Below are 20675 nucleotides of genomic sequence, written 5' to 3' on the forward strand. Positions count from 1 at the left end.
GGGTTTTTTATTAAATGTACCTAGTACCACTGCGGCTCTGTTGCAACATGGGCGCCTCAGTGAGATTCAGTTCATTTATTTGAAGCGAGCACCCAAAGCAAAGAATCTCTCTGAACACAGATATGCACTTTGCTAATGTCTCACCTTTTAGAGCAGCATATTGCATGTACGAGTCTCACCGGATCAGTCTGCGGAGGCTAAATGGTCTTCCCTGCTGTGCGCACGTAACCCTCCGTGAGTTTGCATGCCTTAAATGATGCTCGTCTGCATACAAATTCATGAACATTTATTTATCCGCGCTGGTGGGGTATATGTATTATATTTGTATGGGAGTGCTGCGCGTGTGTCCGTGTTTTTTTTTTTTCTTCCAGTATTGTGCACTGCGACGTTATTGCGCGTGTTCTTCCAAAAAGGAGCTTCAAATGCATCAATTGTGACAGAAAATGGAGGAATTAGAGGAGGGTCCGTCTTCTTTCCCCCGGGGGGGGGGGGGGATGAAACGCAGGCACGAAAAAGCAAGATTGGTGAAAAGCCCAGCAGCCATTGTTGTGTGATTAAGGACCAGGTTGGAGCCATCGCGGGGGGTTCAATTATTCACACAGCGAGGAAACAAACATGCATGCACACATCCATATGCACCGCGGTGGACTGAACCAATTAGGAGGGGATATCATTCTTTTGGGCGCAGCTCAGGCTGGCAGCTGTGTCAATTAGTCGACATCTTGTGCACTGCAGAGGGTTCCACATCACTGTGCAGTATCTATAAGATCATGGATGTCTGAATGTGGTACACATTTTACTTACCATCAAGTACTCCAGTTTGATGTTATATTGCAACTCTTTATTTCCTGTTTATCAGTTACAGCTTCGGTTTATATTCTGTACAGCACTGAAGGCACACATAAAACAAAGATATAATGGAACATAGGTATGTACAAAATATACAGAATAAATAGAATAATTTGAACTCGTCGAGTAGAAAAAGCTACAGTGTGTGCTTATGTGAACCGCCTCGGGAGTAGAATGTTTCCAGGAGTGTGTGTCGTGTCAATACTGACAATGTCAACAACGCAAATGTCAAGTCGCTAAGCAGTCCGTCGCTTTGAAGCAGAGAAGCGGTCGTCCGGAGTCAACCGGGCAGGTTGTCTTGCAGGGGAGACCGGAGACCGTCGAGTGATGTCGCTCGTCAGAAACGGGTTTCGTATTGCCCCGCCTCGACTCAGTTCCAAATCAGCCGGTCCGAGTGGCGCTTGGAGGGTTGTCGGACATGAAATTGTGTCGGGAAAACGCCATATCCTCGCATACGCACACAAAACACACACTGAAGCACGTTTTGTGGCTTTTTTTTTTTCTTCTTTTTCTTCTTTTTTTTCGAGCAGAAAAACAAAAAAGTTTCAGCAGGACTTTGTTGATTGTCATGCACCACCCTATGGCATTTGATTAGTGCAATGCAGTTTTTTCTTTTTACAAGATTACAGTTGAATATAATACATTGTACTTTAAGTACAATTTATTGATTGGCGGAAAATAACACATCCTTCTCTGAATGTCACCAGTTTATGAGTATAAAAATAAATAAAAAGGACCTATGCCTGCAACTGTGCAGTGTACTGGATCGATGGAAGTAGCAGTGGGACCACACTCTTATTCTTATCACTGCTTTCCCAATGTACAGTTGCTGAATTTACGGCACAATGAGCATTCTGGTTACAGCATTCCAGCTGCCGTATGTTGACAGAGGGCGTAATCAGGTCATATCTAGAGAGCCAGGGTAGTCTGATTAAACAGCAATTCTGGGTCAATTGGCGATTGGAATTCACTCACTTCTTTCCAAACATCTGCTTCAGGATGTCAAGACTGGTGTGTGTGTGTGTGTGTGTGTGTGTGTCTCTGTGTTTGTGTGTGAGCTTTGCGGATCAATTAACTTGCTGGCAGTGCGCCATGGAAATGTATTCAATCATCAAAAGCTGATTGAGTTGAGTTCAAAGAGGGGTTTCAGCCCAGGCCCAGTCAACACACCGCGGTAGCTTCTTTAAGTTACATTTGGCCTACACAACGACACCTTTCACCAGCTACATCACATGGCTGTCAACAGACAAAAGGTAACACACACACACTAAACCAGTTACATTCTGTGCTACAATTAAACTTAACGTGATGTGCCCATGATATATATATATATTTATATATACCACACTGTGGAAAGTACAGGAGGACCAACAGGACAAGGCACTTGTTTGAAAACATAATATATATATATAGTTGTTTTCTTTGTTCTGCTTAAGTTCAGTTAAATGCAGTTTGATGCTCCAGCACCTCCAAATAGTCTGGCTCAGTATGCAAGTTAGCCTTGAGTTCAAAGTACTCGTTCTTAGTTTGCTCGAGCATGACCTTGCGTGGTCGCGAGTACATAATCGTCTCCATTAGCTTCAACTCCTCCTGGTGCCCCGGGACCTGCATGTCTACGGCAGACTGAAGCTGGGGCATGTTTTTCCGAAGGTACTCCGTTATTCCGAGCTGCTGCAGCTCCTTCTCCCTCTCCAGAATGTTCCGGTACAGCGAGTTGGGATTTCCCAGCGTGACGAACTCCGCGGGGCAGTCTCCGGTCATCGGTCGGAACTTTGAGCCGGGGTTCCCCGTGAGTGGAGACGTGTTCTCCTTCTCCATGATGCTCCGGCAGAGGTGATGCTTGGCGCCGGGTTCGTCGAGGCCGTAATCCAGATCCCCGTCGTGCTCCTTGTGCTGGGAGCAGTAGGTGGGGTTGCGACAGATCTGGACGATGGGACTGTGAGACCTCTCTTCGTACAGAGTGGCGGACCCCGTTCTCTGCGTCAGAGTGTGGTGCGTCGTCTTCTGCCCGTACATGCTGTAGTGGAGGTGAATGGGGCTGCTGGAGTTCTCCCTGGTCTGCTCCTCGGCCGCTTTCTTCTTTGCCCTTCTCCGCCGCCGGTGCACCACAAACACCACCAATCCGGCCGAGCAGAATATAATCATGAGGATGAACATGAGAAGGCTCAAGATGAGCACAGAGAGTGGGACAGTGTCCATAAGGGAGCTGAACAAACCCTTGTCGGCGTCGTCGGGCCCCAGGGTGGCCGTCACGCTCTCCTCCCCATCTGGGGACATGGGGTAGTAGGTCCCCAGCCCGGCACACAACACCTCGTGACGTAGGCTCCTGAGCTCGGCCTGCATCACTTTCTTCGGGGTGTGACACAAAATGGAGCCCACCACTGTGTCCTTTCGGAGTTTCTCCACCCATTGTTTGAGGCTGAGCAAGTCACAGCTGCAGTCCCAGGGGTTGTCCTCTAAATAAATCTGCTCCAGCGAGTCGAGTTGATCAAGCACGTTGCTCACTGGCAGGTGCATAAGTAGATTTTTCCTCAGGTTTAATTTGGTGAGGGGCACATTGCGAAATATCTGCGCCGGAAGAGAGCTGAGCAGGTTGTTATTTAAGGACAACAGCTTCAGGTTGGGAAGAGGATTAAATGTGCCTGGAGCAATCTCTTTGATAAGGTTGTATTCCAGATACAGGTATTCAAGGTTGTGGAGCCCCACAAACATCGTGGAGAACAGTTTTTCAATTCGGTTGCCATTCAAATACAGTTTTTTCAAACTGCTCAAGCTGAGGAACGTTTCGTTATCAATGTAATCAATTCTGTTGTTCGCCAAGTTGAGCAATTCTAAACCGTCGTATGTGACGAAATCGTACTTCAAGAGTTTCTGGATCATATTGCCTGTCATGACCAGTTTAGTGGGGCTTTGCTGGAGTATACCGATATCTGATACCTTTTGAATTCCTCGGTCCTGACAATGCATCAAAAACCCAGCCACGGGGTGATTGTGACAAGAGCAGTGCTCCACACAAGGGCTGCCGGGAATGTGAGAGGGCGTCGGCACCTTGGCGTCATCTTTGGCGTCGTTCACCTTGGGGCTCACTTTGGATGAGGGGGTGACGACCATATCCAGCGACTTTGACGGCTCCTCCAGGTTTATATCTGCATGGGACGGGCAGAGAACGTCCCGCTTGACTTTAGCCAGAGTGATCCCCTTGAGGTGATGTGGTGTGCTGCAGACCACGTCCCCGATCGCCGACTGGGCCCTCATGTTCTCCATCCAGATTTTTAAATGTAAAATATCACAGTCGCAGATCCAATCGTTGTCCTCCAGGAGAAGTTCCATAATCCGTCCAATGTGCTCCAAAAAGCCGACATAAGGCAGCGTCTGGAGCTTGTTGCCACGTAGGTCCAAGTGAGTGAGGGGCACGAACCGGAAAATGTTGTTCGGTAAAAACTCTACGGAATTATCGTTGAGGATGAGGACCTTGAGGCGGATCAGTTTGTTGAAGGCCCCCGGCTCGATGACCCGAATGAAATTTGTGTCAGCTTGGAGAAACTCCAAATTCACCAGACCTTGAAAAGTGTCCTCTTTCAGAGTTACGAGGAAATTGCTATTTATGTGGAGTTTTTTCAGTGAACCGAGAGTGCTAAAGACCCCCGGTTCCAGCTCTTGAATGCTATTACCCCCGATGTGCAGTGAAATGGCATTCTTAAGCCCTTCCATTTCCTCGGCACGGAGCTCAACCAAGTCATTTTTGTAAAGGTTCAGGTGGAAGGGCACACCTGCCGGGACTTTGATTTGGGAGATTTTGCTGATGTTTCTCTGCTCACAGTTGAGATGAAGGATGCCATCTTTGTCCTCGCAGGAGCACAAGGAGTCACAAGACTCACTTATAGACGATGCCTGTGAGGGATGGATATCTTGGGATCGGGCTGCGGTGAGAAACAAACCGATGAAAATGATGCAGGGCAGCATTTCGGTCTCAGATATCTGTGAAGAAAGGATGGGTGGGGAGGAAACAAAAAAAAGAACATTAAGTGTATGTTGTAAATGCATTCTGAATAACGATTCAATTTGAATTCATGAGAAATGACAGTGAGTCCCGGTGATCCGACTGTCATACGAGTTTTTAATGTGTTACATTACATGAACTTTGGTTGTTGTATAAGTATAACAGCGTGGAATTACATTTATGGGTAGATGATATGCATGAGTGGAAGTCACACTTGACTGGGAGGAAGTATTTTGTTGTTGAATTTTCTTCATATAGTAAAAGTGCATGACAAATATAAAACAGGAAAAGGCCAACGTGCCCGCTATTCAACACTCCTTCAACTCTGCAAAAAGGAGCCTCAGGTTTATCCTAATGTACTGAATCTTCATAAAGTTAACCCTACGTGGCCATTAGGACTGAGCAGCTAAACCCTAATAATCCATATTATTATCATCAGAATCTCCCAGTCTCTACCAGGACACTGCGTTGCCAATCAGTAAAACACATTTCACTGGGTGAGCAATGACAGTAAGACGGCATCTCTTTCCAGTGACTCACACTGAGATAATGGTACATTTAAAGAAATGACTTTCTCATTTCAATGATTTTTCCTGCCCTTCATATGCTGACTCGTCTGAACAAAGGCCTACTCAGTGTGAGTCATACAAAAAAGGCAGAACTCTGCTCTGTCCCTTCAGAGTGTCAAAGCAACATTCATTAAAGACATTTTAAATAAAGAACTGGAAATTAATCTTTATTTTTTCGGCCAATTAACTCGGACCCGACTGGACTGAAAAGGAGCTAATCACGAGCCGCGCCCTCTATTCATCAATATGATTTCTCGTGCGGTTATACCGATTGTGTTATTCCGCTGTTCCGAACTGTTCCCCATGCAGCGAAAATCATAATGGAAACAAAAAAAGTTCAGCCAAGCTGTCATGAGGAGAATTCAAACTTCATTGTGAGCAGGATCCACGCTGAATGACAAGCAATACGCGGAAATGTGATTTTAATGATGCGAGGGCCTCGGTGCCTCTAAAACCATTACATTAATTTGACAAAGATTACAATGGATCAAAGACTCGACCCTTCTCGGGGGAGGGGGGGGACTGGTGAAGAAGTAAAGACATCTTCCCATGATCGAGGATAACGAGATATGCGCCATTCGCTACCAGAATTCTTCAAAGAGATAAAACATGGAGAGAAGAAGGAACGGCCCAGCTGTTCTTAACAAATCCGATCAGCATCTGGAAAGCTGCATTCTAAAAGGCGAGCCTAGTTCAGCCGGTAGAGAACTCGAAACCTCTGAGTCATGATCCATCTGTAAAACTGGTCCTCCATTTTCTTTTGACACGAGTTCCAACAAAATTACTTCCCCCCTTTTATTTAATGTCAATGAGAGGTAGGGAACATCTCAGGGGTGGTGTTGATTGGAGTTTATCTGTCCATCGTACCTCACTATATATTCATTTCAATACCCGCAACAGACTGACTACAAACGTTGAAAGATGAATTAGACAAAGGTTTTTCCACCCCCCCCCCCCACACACACACACACACACACAGGGGTCCCTGGACAGAGGTCTCAGCTCCAAAGACTAAAGCTGCATCTGAATGAGTCTCTTTAATAGTAACTTTACTCTTTGAAATGTTCATTTTGCCCATTTCAAAAGTGCCTCGATCACTTTTATTCTTTTGTGCTGTTGGGTGAAGTCAAGATTATTGATGAAAACCAAGACAACGCCATCTCCAACATCTTTGATGTATTCAGGCATATATACCTCAAGGTCACTCTAAACTTTTCAGCAAGATCTAGACTCTCACTCCTGAAACCCCGGAAAATATGACAGAGAATACAAAACAATATGAAACAAAAGGAACAGCTGAGAGCTGCATTAAAAGTCTTTGTTACTAATTTCTACAGGGAATCGCCACAACATCAGACAGAATACACAAGAATAATAATTAGTTGCTTCATCTCGCCTCCAGGGACATCCAGTGCTGTGATGTGGATGTGTGACAGGGAAACACACCATTGAAAAATCAAAATGAGGAATTGTGGAAATAAGCACAAAATAATCCGAATTTGTTAGTTATTTGAGTGTGTAAATGTTTGTTATAATGAATTTAGACATCATTGTCACTACCTTGTTTTATGATGTTATCACATTATAATAAATCATAATATAATAATATATATTAGATACTCAAGATAAGGATTATACTGTTATAATGTTGCGTTTATCTTTTTTTCTCCCTTTTTTTCTATATTAGACATCTAGAAGGATGAAGATGACGTAAAATGCAAGAAAATATGCTGAAAATGTGAAAGGTAAAACTTGAAGGCGTGGAAATCGCCCACATTTATGAAGTCGGTGACACATTCCAGCTAGAAAATTACCATCTTAAAATCAATAATTGGCAGAACATGTGGAGATATGCAGTGGAAGGGAAATTCTAATGAAACACAAAAATGCAATTTGTCAAACCAATAAGTATTGTTTAGACAGTGATAACATTCAGAAAATGGCTCCAACAACCTGGCAACCAGGATGTCTGGTCATTTCCTTTTCACTACTCATCCGTATTTTCTTGTTTCAGGTCATGGTACCGAAGGCGCTCACCTCTGTGACCCCGGAGGCTCGTAAGACGATGAGAAATGAAAGAGACTATTAACAGATGTTATCGCATACTGCATGATAACCCTGCAGAGGGCAGATATGAAGAAGGCATTAGCCTCGTGCACTCTTTCTTCCGTATTTCAAACAGACTTCTCCAGCCAATCCATTTCCCAGGTAACCAATGTCGCACGGAGCTAAGCGTGACGGGCACGAGGGATGGACCACTCCTCCCCGGTGCCAGTCTTCGGATGCGACCACCCCCCAACCACCCACCCACCCTTTTCGTAATTCAAATGTGCATCTCATGCTGTTCAGAAGACTCAATTAGAGACCGACTGAAGCCCCTTGTGAGATCAGCTCGTGCGTGTGTGGGTGACGTCAACCCGTCGTCCGACATTAAATGAAAAAGAAAAAAAGTACAGGGCTGAGGAGGAAAAGACAGCAGAGGGAAAGTGGAGAGGAGAACTCTTTTAATGGGATATTTATCACACATTGGAGGCGCTGTAACACACACACACACACACACACGCAATACATTTTGGCCACTTAGAGAACCATAAATAGTATGTTTACACATTATTTTGGGCCAGCTACATGTTCTATTGTTCCGATTCAATAACGCCTTCCATGGAAGTCCTATGCCTCCACATTAGAGATGTCCTGATGCCATTTTTGTTCCTCCCCGTTTCCTGAGCTTGCTTATCATAAGGCCTATACATATACCGGTCCGATATCAGCACGTTAACATCATTTCCTCTCAAATACCTATTTTATTTCGCTGTGAGAACATCTTCAAACAACTGTATTTTATCAAGTTTCTTGCTGGAACGTTGCGTTAAGATTACATTTTGAACACTTCACGATAACATTGACATTCTCCCAAAACTCATTTTGCTGCGTGGAGCTTGAACGCATCATCGCGTCGGTTTACTTAAGCAAACATTAAGAGAGTTTAACCACAGGTGCGTAGTGCTAGTTTGCACATGTGCAGTGCGGATCAGGCAGGGGGCGTACGGATCGGGTTCGCTGTTGAATGAGCCGACGTGATGATGCGATATCGTGGGTCGGTGCGCGCCGATCCAGCTCTTTAGGGTGCATCACAACAACTCTACTCCGCATGACACAGGGCCCTCTTCAACACTCTCAGAGATAAGTCATGAATACACATGTTCATATGCCGCACCGATGGCTCTCTGATGAATCCCAATCACGATGAACAGTCTCAACTATAGTCGCTGATGTTCACTGCAGCCAGTATGCTCAATGCTGAGAAGATGACGTGGATTAACAGCCCACAGACTCGGCTGCGGAATATCACATGCAACCCCGCACATCACTCACTGATGTTCGACTTCAACCTTTTGACTTCATTGCTCCCTGAAGGGATTCTCTCTCTCATTCGCAGGAAGGTACGGCTTGGCTCCAAAAGGTCGAGGAGTCCTGCAGCAAGTAATGATTTAGTGTCTTGCTCATCACCGCGTCACAACTTCCTGCCTTTTAAAAAAAAAAAGGCAGGAAGTTGGGTTCACCACCACGGCTCAATGACGCCGTCCTGCAGGACATGACGAACTTAAATATTTATATTCTACTTCATTTACTCGTGTTGCTTCTTGCAACTTTTTCCGGTCCGTCCCGTTTTTTTTTTTTTTTCGATGAATGAATGGGCAGCTTCTGACTCCGTCACAACTTGTGGAAGACAATGGTGATGCATTTGGAAATGTCTCACCGAGCGTGTGATCTTTTCAAAAGAGCACGCGTGCCTCTCGACGATTTTTTTTTTTTGCACGCTTCATGCACCAAAAAAAAAAAAAAAGGGCCGGAGCGTTGCGATGGCGCTCATTTCCCATCCATACACGTGTCACAGTTTGCAGCGAATTAATTAATGGACACAATATGCGACAAGACAGCGGGAACCTGTGTTGGAAACTCCTGGAGTTCACCCTCTCCAGTTGACAGTTTAGGGCGGTATTTCTAAATAATATGAACACAGTGGAAGTCATGTTCTGTCCTCGTCACTGTCAGAGGAAGTAAAGCACGCTGGAGCCACAAATAGCCCAAAAGGCAGGAGCCTAATTCCTTTCTCTGTAGCGTGAGGCAACTTGATGTGCAAGTATGAAAGGCTTGTTATATCCCTTGTGGCACCCGACAGATAGAGCCATCCTCGTGACTCCATCAAGACTGATAAGAGTCATTCCGTATTTGTGTCCGAAAACATATCGAGTGGATATCTTGTGGATTTTTTCTGTTCGCATCCAGCTGCAGTTCTAAACATTTTATGAGCTCGGTTCTCCTTATTGCTAGGCTACCTGCAGTCCTGATGATTTATGGTCCAGGACAGGGTGGATGATGGAGTCCATTTTAATTCAACAAAGTCTGTGGTTCCCTGTCAAACCCGAATGAATAGTGTATATTCCACTGGGGCGCCATCTACATGTCTGAAATGTAAATGTGATCGGCACGATGATGGATAGATCCAAACAGGTGTGAATTGCTTTTTAGATGAATATTATGATGAAGGGGGATGAGTAGGGCTGCACGATTTAAGAAGAGTAATCGCAATCATGATCCCCCGCAATTAAAATACACGACTGCCCGTGCGATGCTGACACGTAAAAAAGGCGTTCTCCGCACGTAACGACAAATCAAGCGCTTCCCGAAAACCAACAGCCAAGCCACCAGCCGGCAACTGAGATGTGAGATGAGCCTTCCTCCAGGTTCTTTTCATACGGAGATACCTCGGAATCGCCCTCCCCACCCCAAAATAACATTTCAATATCGTTGTCAGTTTTTCCAAATATCGTGCAGCCCTAATCTGTACATTAGCTGGAATGCGGCGCAACACGCGGAGGGGAAGCGGTGCGATGTAGAAATATTTTGTCTCCAGTTGTTACCAAGATTGCTTCTGGTCCGTGGGTGCGGAGAAAACATTGCAGACAATTGGTGCATACTTTGCAAAAGTTCCATTTATCTGCCAGCTGGACCAAACTTCAGCATCTTTTAAACTATTAAACCATCCCCCCGCCCCCCTCGAGCTCTCCGCCTGGGAAGGGAGCCCCGTGGCCCTCCACCAGCCGCTCCACCGCGCAGGAACAGAGGACGGCTGCGTCTTCGGAGGCGTCATCGGAGGAGTCATCGCTGGCCTGTTGAAAAGCTACGTTGGCTGTCACGCGGCGGGGGTCATGGCAGCTGGCGGCTAACCACACGGCGAGATGAAGAGGGGGGGGGGGGGGCGCCTCTTGTGCGGCACACAGCTTTTTCAGAGAAACCCGACGCGTACGGTACAATAACCGACGCTTCATTTTTGAGCTACCTTGTGTACTGTATATCCTCCTTTATGGCTGGCGGGCCTTAATTTCTGATAGCGAACATATGCATGTTAGAACTAATAATAGAAGCACAAAGACTGCACGGGGAGGAGGGAGGAAGGCTGGCTCTGCTCTCCCCTGGCAAGCGTGATTTAGCAGGCTTGCATTTCAAATGGTCTGTTTAACTAATGCGCAGTAATTAGTTCTCCAGAAGAGGAGCAGGGCAGATTACCCCCAGTGAATAGTGGCGTCAAGGTACATCTTGTGAGGGAAGACATCTGCACCGAAACAGATTTTTATTATTGTAACCGTAAAAAAAGAGGAACACGTTCTATTCAGGGGGTGACGAGTGCCCAGCAGGACCGGTGATTTGTAGACGCATTCATAAAGAAAAATCCATCCGCAGCCAGTTGTATCAGGTAACTCTGGCACACCACAAACAAAGCAAAAATTATGTGGAATAGACATTTTTCCCCCCCGCGATTGTTGCACTGTAAGATGATTTCGAAACTAATTATTAATGGTGTCAAGTCGAGCTACAGCAACTATACAGGGGACTTTCAATCCAAATTCAGTGTTAGTGTTTCCCTTTAGAAAACGACAGCAGGGTCTGACAGTGGGCCCCGCACAGTCCTGGTTCTGCTTTTCGACCCCGTGGCACGCATTAAGAATAACTCCATAGGAATAGCCAATATTCTCGCCGACGGTCCCGTTTACTCATGTAGGTCACATTATGAGGCATCTGTATGATATTGACTGTTTTGAGTTACTTTTAATAAAGATGTTGAGAAGTATTGATAGCAGCATTCAGGAGCGTTCAGCTTGAAGTTAGGATGTCAGCCCATGTAAAGAGAGTACTCAGGAAAAGGGCCGCAAGGCAACAGTAATGACAGCCTTGTGATTCATCCCATAAATATGTATAGATGTAACCTTTAGACTCAAAGGAGCCACACATTATATAGGTGCACCGAGCTAAGTACTGAGGATAAACAATCTACAAGGCACCGCCGAGAACATCCCGGAGTGTCTGTACAAACAGGATTAGGATCCTCATACAGCTGAGCGATGTCGTGTGTCATTTTGAAGAATAATATGTCACGCACGTCCCATAAAAGCTGAAACTGAACAATTGGCGCAATGGTTTTCAATGCGAAAAGAACGTCAGCGCTAACAGAAGACAGCGGGTGTTCTCGATTGCGACCCCGTCTTTAAGGCCGATTACATTTGTGGCACATTTAACTGGTTTGAGTGGGAACACAACTGTGTTTACATGATCTTCAACAGAGCCCTGCTGACTCTCACTGGATGACCCGCTCTCAAGTCGGAAGCCGCGGTAGCGATCACAGCTGCTAGAGGATGTAGTCATTAGTAGCAGCTGAACAGTAGCGTGGCAATTAGTCGGGAGGCCGACTGTAACGACACTCTTTAGGAAGAGTGCGTGCAGCAAGGCGTTTTAATAGTTGTTTGCTTTGTTTTTGTTTGCCACCGATGGTTACGGGACTGTAATCTACAGTGTTCCTGTCATTTTACCAAGTGGCTGCACATTTAGTTTTATTTAAAAAAGGTGAGACACTGCAGTGTGAACATGTACACCAACAGATATCACCAATAAAAAAAAAAAACGTCCTCAGTTGTTTACCGATGCAAATGCATCATTTCTCTTATTAAATATGGCCAAATTCGCTTTCATTTTTCGGCTTTTTGGTTTCATTTTTGTTGACGTACAAGAGTCAACGTTTTTACAGAGAGGGGATTTTTGGATCTAGCTTCTTTTTTTTAATTTTTTTTTTTATCATTCAATAAATATGAAATTACTGTCAACAGCCATGAATTCTCAACATGTTTTTTGGGAATAAAATGTTGGACAAATCCATTGATGGATGACACATCGCTCTGTAAAAACCTTAATAATTTGGTGTAAGTGCTGTTTAAGTGGAGATTTCTGGCTCAGAGTCCAAGAAAAAAAAAAAAAAAAAAGGCCTTTAACTGTAATGTCCCATAAATTATGCAAGACAGGTGATGCTGATTTTTGGTGAACATTGGAGAAATCTACAGATGCCAATAGACAAAGAAGTCCAAAAAACACCTACATGTGTATATTTTCTTTCCACTACATGCAAAACAAAGGGCAAGTTTGTGCTTGTAGTGACTCGCCATATTATAGCTGATGTATCCGAGAACTTGGAGCCCATGCACGTCCACGAGGAGAGTGAAAAGAATGAAAAATAAATAAAAACGAACAAAAGGAAGCTGGGCCCGGCTTTAAGCCCTGTGGATTAGCTTTCAGATAGGCTAGCAAAAACATATCCAAAGTTCTCTCGGCTCTTGTGCCGGAGAAAAAAGTAATAACAGGTCGGAGGATTATCTCAAAGTCACGGACGATCTCGAACTGTTTGGGGAAAACACGTACGAGCCAGTTTCACCTTCAATATAAATATATATGTATATATATATATATATATATATATATACACACCTCCTGTTCTGATTCTTTGTCAGCTCTGCCCTCACGCTCTTTATCGACTCAACACTTCCCATAACGGGGTCACTTCAAGTTGCTCTATGATGCAGAGCCAGCAGAGCAAACCTGCACCCTCAGTCGACACCCCGAGCAGATGCACACGCAACGGAGATAATAAGACTCGTTTTGGAACTGCCGGTATCAGACGGAGCCGACGCCAGCGGTCCACAGACGGAGACCGAGAATTTGGGTTGGCGGGGAGAAAAATCGCTTTCGCAGAGGCCCTGAACAGAGCTCCACTCAACAGGATGAGCTGGTTGGAAGAAGGAAAAAAATCGATTGATGTCAAGTCTGTATGCAAATCAGTGCATAATCTATGTGCAGTTCACTGTTGTATATATTTCCATATGACGTGGTGGTTGCCTGTGTTTTTGCCAAAAGACAGGAAGTAAGAGATAAAAACAACAAAAAAAACAACAAAAAAACCAGCAACCCTGAATGATGCAAATTAACTTTAAAAAAAAAATGGGTCTGTTCCGGATCTCTGATGTTAAAGAAGACACGTTTCAGGATAGATTCATGGGCTCTCCATGTTTGGGATTTGGGCTGATAAAAGTGATATGTTTACATAAATGTCTTGTCTGGCTTTAAATAATTCATGAGGTTACACTTGAGGCAGCAACTTCAATGCATATTTTAGTTCGAGGTAACTTGTTTTTCTGCCCCTGATTTCCCTTTTCAAGTGGCCGAGTTAATTGAGTGTCTAATGACTTAACAACGGCAGAGACTTGAGCTGACCCGCGTCGTCGTCCTGAACAAGACCTTTCAAGACCAATTAAGTCGGAAAGCCACAGCGGGCAGTTCGAGGAGCCGGACTGGATTTTAAAGCCTCCTGTTCAAACCTGCCTGAAGGACAAAAGCTTCAAAGCTGTAATCACAGAATGTCGACCCATAATTCCCTATTTATATTTGGGATAGATTACTGCCTTCTGGGCATCTAAAAAAAAATCATAACAGAGACTAAAGATTAAAAAGGCATTTACAGTACAAGGACGCACGTACGTGATGCACGGTGCATCTCAAAAGAAGAGAACAAAAAAGGCTCTCGCAGCCCGTCACAAAAATAAATAAAAAATTGACGGACGGGGACGACAGAGGGATGGGCGGACTCATCAGCGCCCGTCACGACTTGTCTGTTTTCCGGAGGACAGTTAGGGAAGGAAAAAAAAAAAAAAAACAGAAAACACACTGCATTGTTATTCCCAAGATGTCACTTTGAAACATTGATCAGAAACACGGCTTTTGCATTAACCGCCGAGGCTTTAAGTGTCGCTGCTGCATTCTGAACGAAGCTCCTGTCGTGATGAAGTAGGGAGCGCCAGGCAGGGCTCTCCGAGAGGAGAAATCTAGCGGAGCCCTGCAAGGACTTTAATAACGGATCCACAGGCCTGAAGCTCCCACCTCCTATATATGTCAGAGAGCTTTATAGCAAGAAGGGCTCTTTTCTTTTTTTTTGTGAAAGAGGAGATTATTCTCCTCCAGGTGGTTCGAATAACACTCACACACACACACGCACACACACACACACACACGCACACACCTGCAACACAGCGGGGAGTGATGCAGCACAAACAGGCAAGAGCTAGTTTTAATAACACTGAATACCTCGGCAAAGCATTTCACGGGGAGTGCTTCTCACAGTGCGAGTCCTCCCTGCTCATTTACACCAATTTGCCCGAGCCGTATACCTCACTGCAACACACGGAGCAGATAATACCAACGATCTGGCTTAACAGCACAGCAGGGACTTCTTCTCGCCCCCCCCCCCCCCCAATACCCTTTTGTCCTTATTCACTTGGAGGTCACCAACCAACAGTTGCGTGCGTCCCATTATTCTTATTTGGGCCTCTTTTACGAGAGAAGCGAGACTTGTTGCATCCAGCTAGGGGTTATTTCATTCCAGCCTGACATGGGATAGCAGATTAGAGCCCCCTGCACTCCATTGCTTCTGTGTGCACGAGGCGCACGACTCTCCCCCCCCACCCCTCCTTAGCCTTGTTTGTGCAAGCGCACGGGGCTCTGACCGCCCATCAACTTTCCCCCGGAGCGCCCTGCAGTGTTCCCCGGCACCAATTACGGCCAGGACTTGTCCCCCTCTCTCCTCTGTATCGGAAGTGATGTGGCCTGCCCTACAGGGTCGACACCACCGCTACACCCACATATATACGCAGAGAGTCCTGCCAGCGCCCGCGGGGCCCTGCACCGCCATCCACCGCCATCCTGGAGAAATGATAATTATGACATCCGCCCACTCAAGAGGCAAGAGATAGTTCAACTCCCCTGCCCCTTGTTCCAGACCTTCTTTTTTTTTTTTCTTCTTTGGACTGATTCAATATTCTGTGGGCTCGCGGTGCTTTCTCCATGTCACAAGGCTCTCCAATATATCCGTAGGCGCCCTCTGTCTGAAAGTAGTGCGCTTTAATACAGTTTCACAATGCCCCTGACACTCTTAACAAACGGCAGACTACTCTCACCGGTCACCAATTTCCTTTTGGCTGTTTCACACATTGCGACTGCTCTTCCAACCCCCCCCTCCCCCCGTTCACTGTGAGCCATTTGTTCAACAGGGGTCCAATCAATAACTGTTGGTTGTTGGTGTTGAGCCCCTGGCAGTCTTCAGGAATTAAAATACTTATATGCAGATCTCTTTTTTTTTTTTAAATACAACTTTTATGAGAGAGCAGGGAACACAAGCAATTAGTGGCATACAATACTCCCTTTGTGAATCCTCCCTTTTTCAACGATTCGTTAAATTGGCCCTCAAACCAGCCATCAATAATTAATCTCACACTATTCAGAAACATGAGGCTTGAGCAGTCCATACATTTATGGCACGGAGCGCTTATAACCAAGCTATTAACCCAGCGATTCATCCAAGCAAATAATTGGGGCCCAAACTCAATTATGCAGTCCACAACTAACAGCTAATTAGACACTTCTTCTCCCCCTCATTAACTTGTCTTTAAGTAGGACTATAACCTCACTCTCACATTGTCAGGGGGGGGGGGGGGGGGGGGGGGGGGGGGGCTGATTAAATTAAGCTTGTATGCAGTAACGAGGTATTTGATTCATCCCGACCTACAATGTAACCATGTGTATGCTCAATGTTAACAAAGCTGCGCAACGCTTAATTCATTTAGATGAGATCAACAGACAAAACACGCTTCTGATAAAAAGAAAAGACCCCACCCCCCACCCCCCTCTCTGATTGGCTGAGGCCCGTTAGGTGTCAGGGATGCAGTCCTTATTCAACACACCTGCGCCCACTGAGGGTAATTACAAAAGTGCATACAGCGCATGCGAAAGACAAATAGAGCCGCTTGAAGTGACGCTCTGTATTAAACAAGCAGTGTGTGGGTCTTGATTAACATACGCGTAGGATACAGTAACTGCACGTGGCAAGTGGCCAGGTGTGCTCGAGGTAATGGAGCCCCCTCAGGAAAAACTCCCCTGTTCACCCTGTTCACCCTCTCTCTCTCTCTCTCTCTCTCTGCTTCCCTCCTTCCTGTCAAGTGCAGGCACTTTCTTTTCCTGACAGATGGTGAGATCCTGCTCGTGGTAAGCAACTAACGCTTCATGTTGACACCTCAGTCCACATACAGTACTGTACATTTCACAGGTATGTACTTAGGTGTAGAACACGCACACACACACTAATGGAGGGGCACACTGCTGTGTAACATACTGCAGCTAGTTGGAACCTGCCCATGATGGACACCTGGATTCCTTGAGACTTTTAGGCTGTTTTATTATACAGCAGGATGAAACCTTCCATTAAGCCCACCTGGTCATATCAAAAGTAAGTATTGAGTACATTAATGTTTTAGTGACACAAGGCTATATATATATATATATATATATATATATATATATATATATATATATATATATATATATATATATATATATATATATATATATGTATGTATGTATATATATATATATATATATGTATATATGTGTATATATTTATATATATATATGTATATTTATATATATATATGTATATATTTATATATATTTCACACATATTTAATATATGTGTGTAATATATATATATATATATATATATATGTAATATATGTGTGTAATATATATATATATGTAATATATGTGTGTATATATATATATATATATGTAATATATGTGTGTAATATATATATATATATATATATGTGTGTATTACAAGTGACTCTGCTATGTGCCTTACCGTCTTACACAGATGAAAACAGGGGAATGCTATTCCAAATGAATACCACCGTCCTCAGTCCATCAGAATACGAGGGGGACCGACGCATCGGAGAGGGACTAACCTCCTCAACACTTTTTCTCCCGTCCTTAAAAAAAAAAAAAAAAAAAAAGGCTCACACACTGAGAAACTTGACGGGCTCCGTCAGTCCCCACTTGTCCTCTCGGGTCCACAGTCTGTCCTCGACTCTGACACCGCTGTCACACACACCGAGTATTCCCTTTTGCTCTCGGAGCTCGCGGAGAGGCTTTCTTTCCCCTCCGGTCCCGGGATGCCCGAGTTGTCGCCCTCCTCCCGCAGCCTCCTCGGAATTAATCAGGATTAAAGTTGCCGGTTTGGGGCCACGGGGAACAGCACGCCGCTGCGACTCGAGCCACTCTTCTTCTCCTGTCCACTCTGAAGGATGAGGGCGCGCACCGGGTCCAGCTCATGCGCCGCGCCGCGCGCTCGGTGTAGTTAACCAATCTGAGATATATTGGAGTTGCTCCGCAATTTGCATGCCGTAGAAGTGGACGACCGTCAAACCAGGCGCAATAGGTAGAGGGAGTTCCGGCGGTGCCTTTCACAATAAAATGCTCAAAGCAACACGAGCGCAAATTCATTTATAGCTTTTTTTTTTTTTTTTTTTTTTTTTTTTAATGTCCTCAGTGTGTTCTTTATCACACACTCCCCCTAAAACATATAAGGCATGATAGAAGCTGAACACTTTCCTATGGAATAAAACACATTTGTTAAATAAATTCTGGACATGTTTCACCTCTTTCCAACCGAAACGTCATGCCATTTTATTTAGAAGGAAGAGGCACTCGGCTTCCGGGATTTCCCTGTCTACACCTGGTAGTATATGATGCAACTGGGACAGCTCTGTAGCAGTTACACAGAGCTCCTCCTCTTGGTTCTTACAATGCCCAGGAAGAAGAACATGTGCATTGATGAGCTTTAAATAGCCCACCTGCAGCACCATGAAACTAATGCTACAGCTGCAGCTAGTCAGCCAACAACAAAGAACCCTCTTAATTCAGAAAAAAATGTAATGCACTAGAATCAGTCCTTAAAAGTGAGAGAAAAAAAGGGTAGTTTTTGTCCAGTGGCTAATTCCTTCGTCACAGACACACACACACACACATTGCTCACCTTCCACCATGCAGCCAACCGGGGCCTCGAACACGTGCCAGACCGTCCCCAGCGTCGGCGCTTACTGGTTGATCGCTTTCAGATGGGCCGGGTATGTCTCCCCTCACGGTGCGGTTTTGTGTGTGTTTGCCACGGAAAGCCGAGCGGGATTGTCACAGGATTAGTGTGACTGCACCTCCCAGCTGGAGCATCACCAAGTCGTGCAGGTCCTCACCAGTTACCCAACCCGTAGATCTTCTATTAAAATGGAAATGCTTGCAATGGGGCCCCCGAGGAGTTATTGCAGCACAAAACAAGTTAGCCAGTACATTATACCACTTACATATTCATTTCCACAACCGAAAGTTTTTTTTAAAAAGTTTCAGGCAGAGACAAAGTCGATATTTGACCGTGCGTGCGTGCATTAATGGCAGTGATAATGTTTTAAAAGCATATTTTAAATTGTCTTAGCAATGTCACTCTCCCAATATCTCCCCCGCCTGGTCTCTTTCAGAGTAAACACACTCTATCCTTTCAGTGGCGCTTAACCACTTCCTGGATTTCCAGTTAATGAAAGCCTACACAAAAATCATTATTTACCTTTTGTCAGTGACTTCTTTATGCGTCGTTTCTAAGCAGTCCGGCTGCTTTATCACAAAGACAAATAAAAAACAGAGATAAGATCTCTTTTTTTTTTGTTCGCCTTTTGTGGACCGGGACAAGGCGCTAACTGGGTGTGGGTGGCTGTCATCGCAATTATTAACGTCTTTTTTTATTGATGTGTTGTAAACGCGGTGGCCCCAATCAGATTAAATATTATCCCCGCCGATGTGCAGATGGGACATCAATAGTCACTAAGCGTAAACCTGATTTCACCTTGCCGGCTGAAACAGATGGAGGGAAAAGAGTGCTGCAGTGTCACCCCTGCAGCACTCTTTTGATGCAGGGAAAACGTCTTTTTCCAAAAAAAAACTATGTTTACAGTTCAAACGGCAAATCACACTTTGTATAGCTCAGTGGACAAAATAAGAGAAACATCGCATCATGCAATGTATGGCCGCCGCAGGAAGTAGCAGTCAGGGGGTGGCTCAAATGTTTTACTCTTTTTATTTATTTATTTCTTCCCGAGACTGTCGCGGACGGTGATGCAACTCGCTGCCATTTATTAAATATGTAAAAGTATAGCGTCCCTATAGTCAGTGCGGAATTCGGGTCTCGCTCCACGTTTTTTTTCTGGGGGGGGGGATCTGTCGTCGTTTTCGAGAGTTTCCCTTGCAGCGTGTGTGCAAAGCAGCAACATTATTGAAAGCAACTCGTCATAGTGGAGCTGGTTGAGGCCCTCAACACTGACGCAGAAATGATTCTATTCATGAAAGCTGTTTTGAAAGTTTTTTCCCTCCCTCCCTCCCCCCATCCCCTCCCCCCCGTACCATGGGAACCCTGCTGTCGATTTCCCTGCTGTACGTGTGCAGGCTTTACAGTACAGAGCCAAGCGCTCCAGGCAGCAGTGCATGCATCTGGTTTTAAACATTGACGGAAAAAGTAGGGTGACACTCTCAGGAGCCATCTGTTGGAAACGGCTCAAACACACCTGTCCTATTTTCATTATAATCACCATCTACCTGTCACCAAAAAAAAAATAAAAAATCCCCGCTCTGCTGCATCCACAATGTGCTCCCTCGTCTTTCTCCCAGAGCTCCATCAGTGACGATACCTCTCTGTTACCTGTTTGCTAAATTGAAAAAAAAAAAAGGGGGCACCGCTATTGTATGAACCCAATCGCATGCCTCCCACTCATCTGATGAAGCAGCAGATAGATGCATCCGAGCTGAAAGAGAGCCCGGAGATATGCAAGGGCAGGGCGGCATCAGCGAAGACTCCATCTGACTATTCTCATGTCGGACGTGGGTTGGAAAATCTGTGCTTGAACAATAAAAAGATGGTTTAAAAAAAAAAAAAAAAATCTTTTTGGAGAATGTTCAATTGGCAACAAAAGCCATCCAGAATCTGAGCGCCTGGTTTTGATAGTTTCTTA

General features: G+C 45.0%; 1 protein-coding gene across 1 annotated transcript; it reads right to left on the minus strand.

Moving 5' to 3' along the window:
* Nucleotides 1-841: 841 nt before the first annotated feature.
* On the minus strand, nucleotides 842-17994 carry slitrk6 (SLIT and NTRK-like family, member 6). The gene is made up of 2 exons (XM_034547043.1): nucleotides 17489-17994; nucleotides 842-4827 (listed from the first exon to the last, which is right to left on the minus strand). Exon 2 carries the CDS (start codon nucleotides 4810-4812, stop codon nucleotides 2287-2289), a length of 2526 nt encoding a protein of 841 aa, XP_034402934.1. The 5' UTR covers nucleotides 4813-4827; nucleotides 17489-17994; the 3' UTR covers nucleotides 842-2286.
* Nucleotides 17995-20675: the final 2681 nt, after the last annotated feature.

The sequence above is a fragment of the Cyclopterus lumpus genome, chromosome 2 (genome assembly GCF_009769545.1).
Source record: "Cyclopterus lumpus isolate fCycLum1 chromosome 2, fCycLum1.pri, whole genome shotgun sequence".
Taxonomy (NCBI): domain Eukaryota; kingdom Metazoa; phylum Chordata; class Actinopteri; order Perciformes; family Cyclopteridae; genus Cyclopterus; species Cyclopterus lumpus.

Bases quoted from the DNA above. Each gene is read 5' to 3' on its own strand.
- slitrk6 (XM_034547043.1), bottom strand. From the start codon at position 4,812: ATGCTGCCCTGCATCATTTTCATCGGTTTGTTTCTCACCGCAGCCCGA.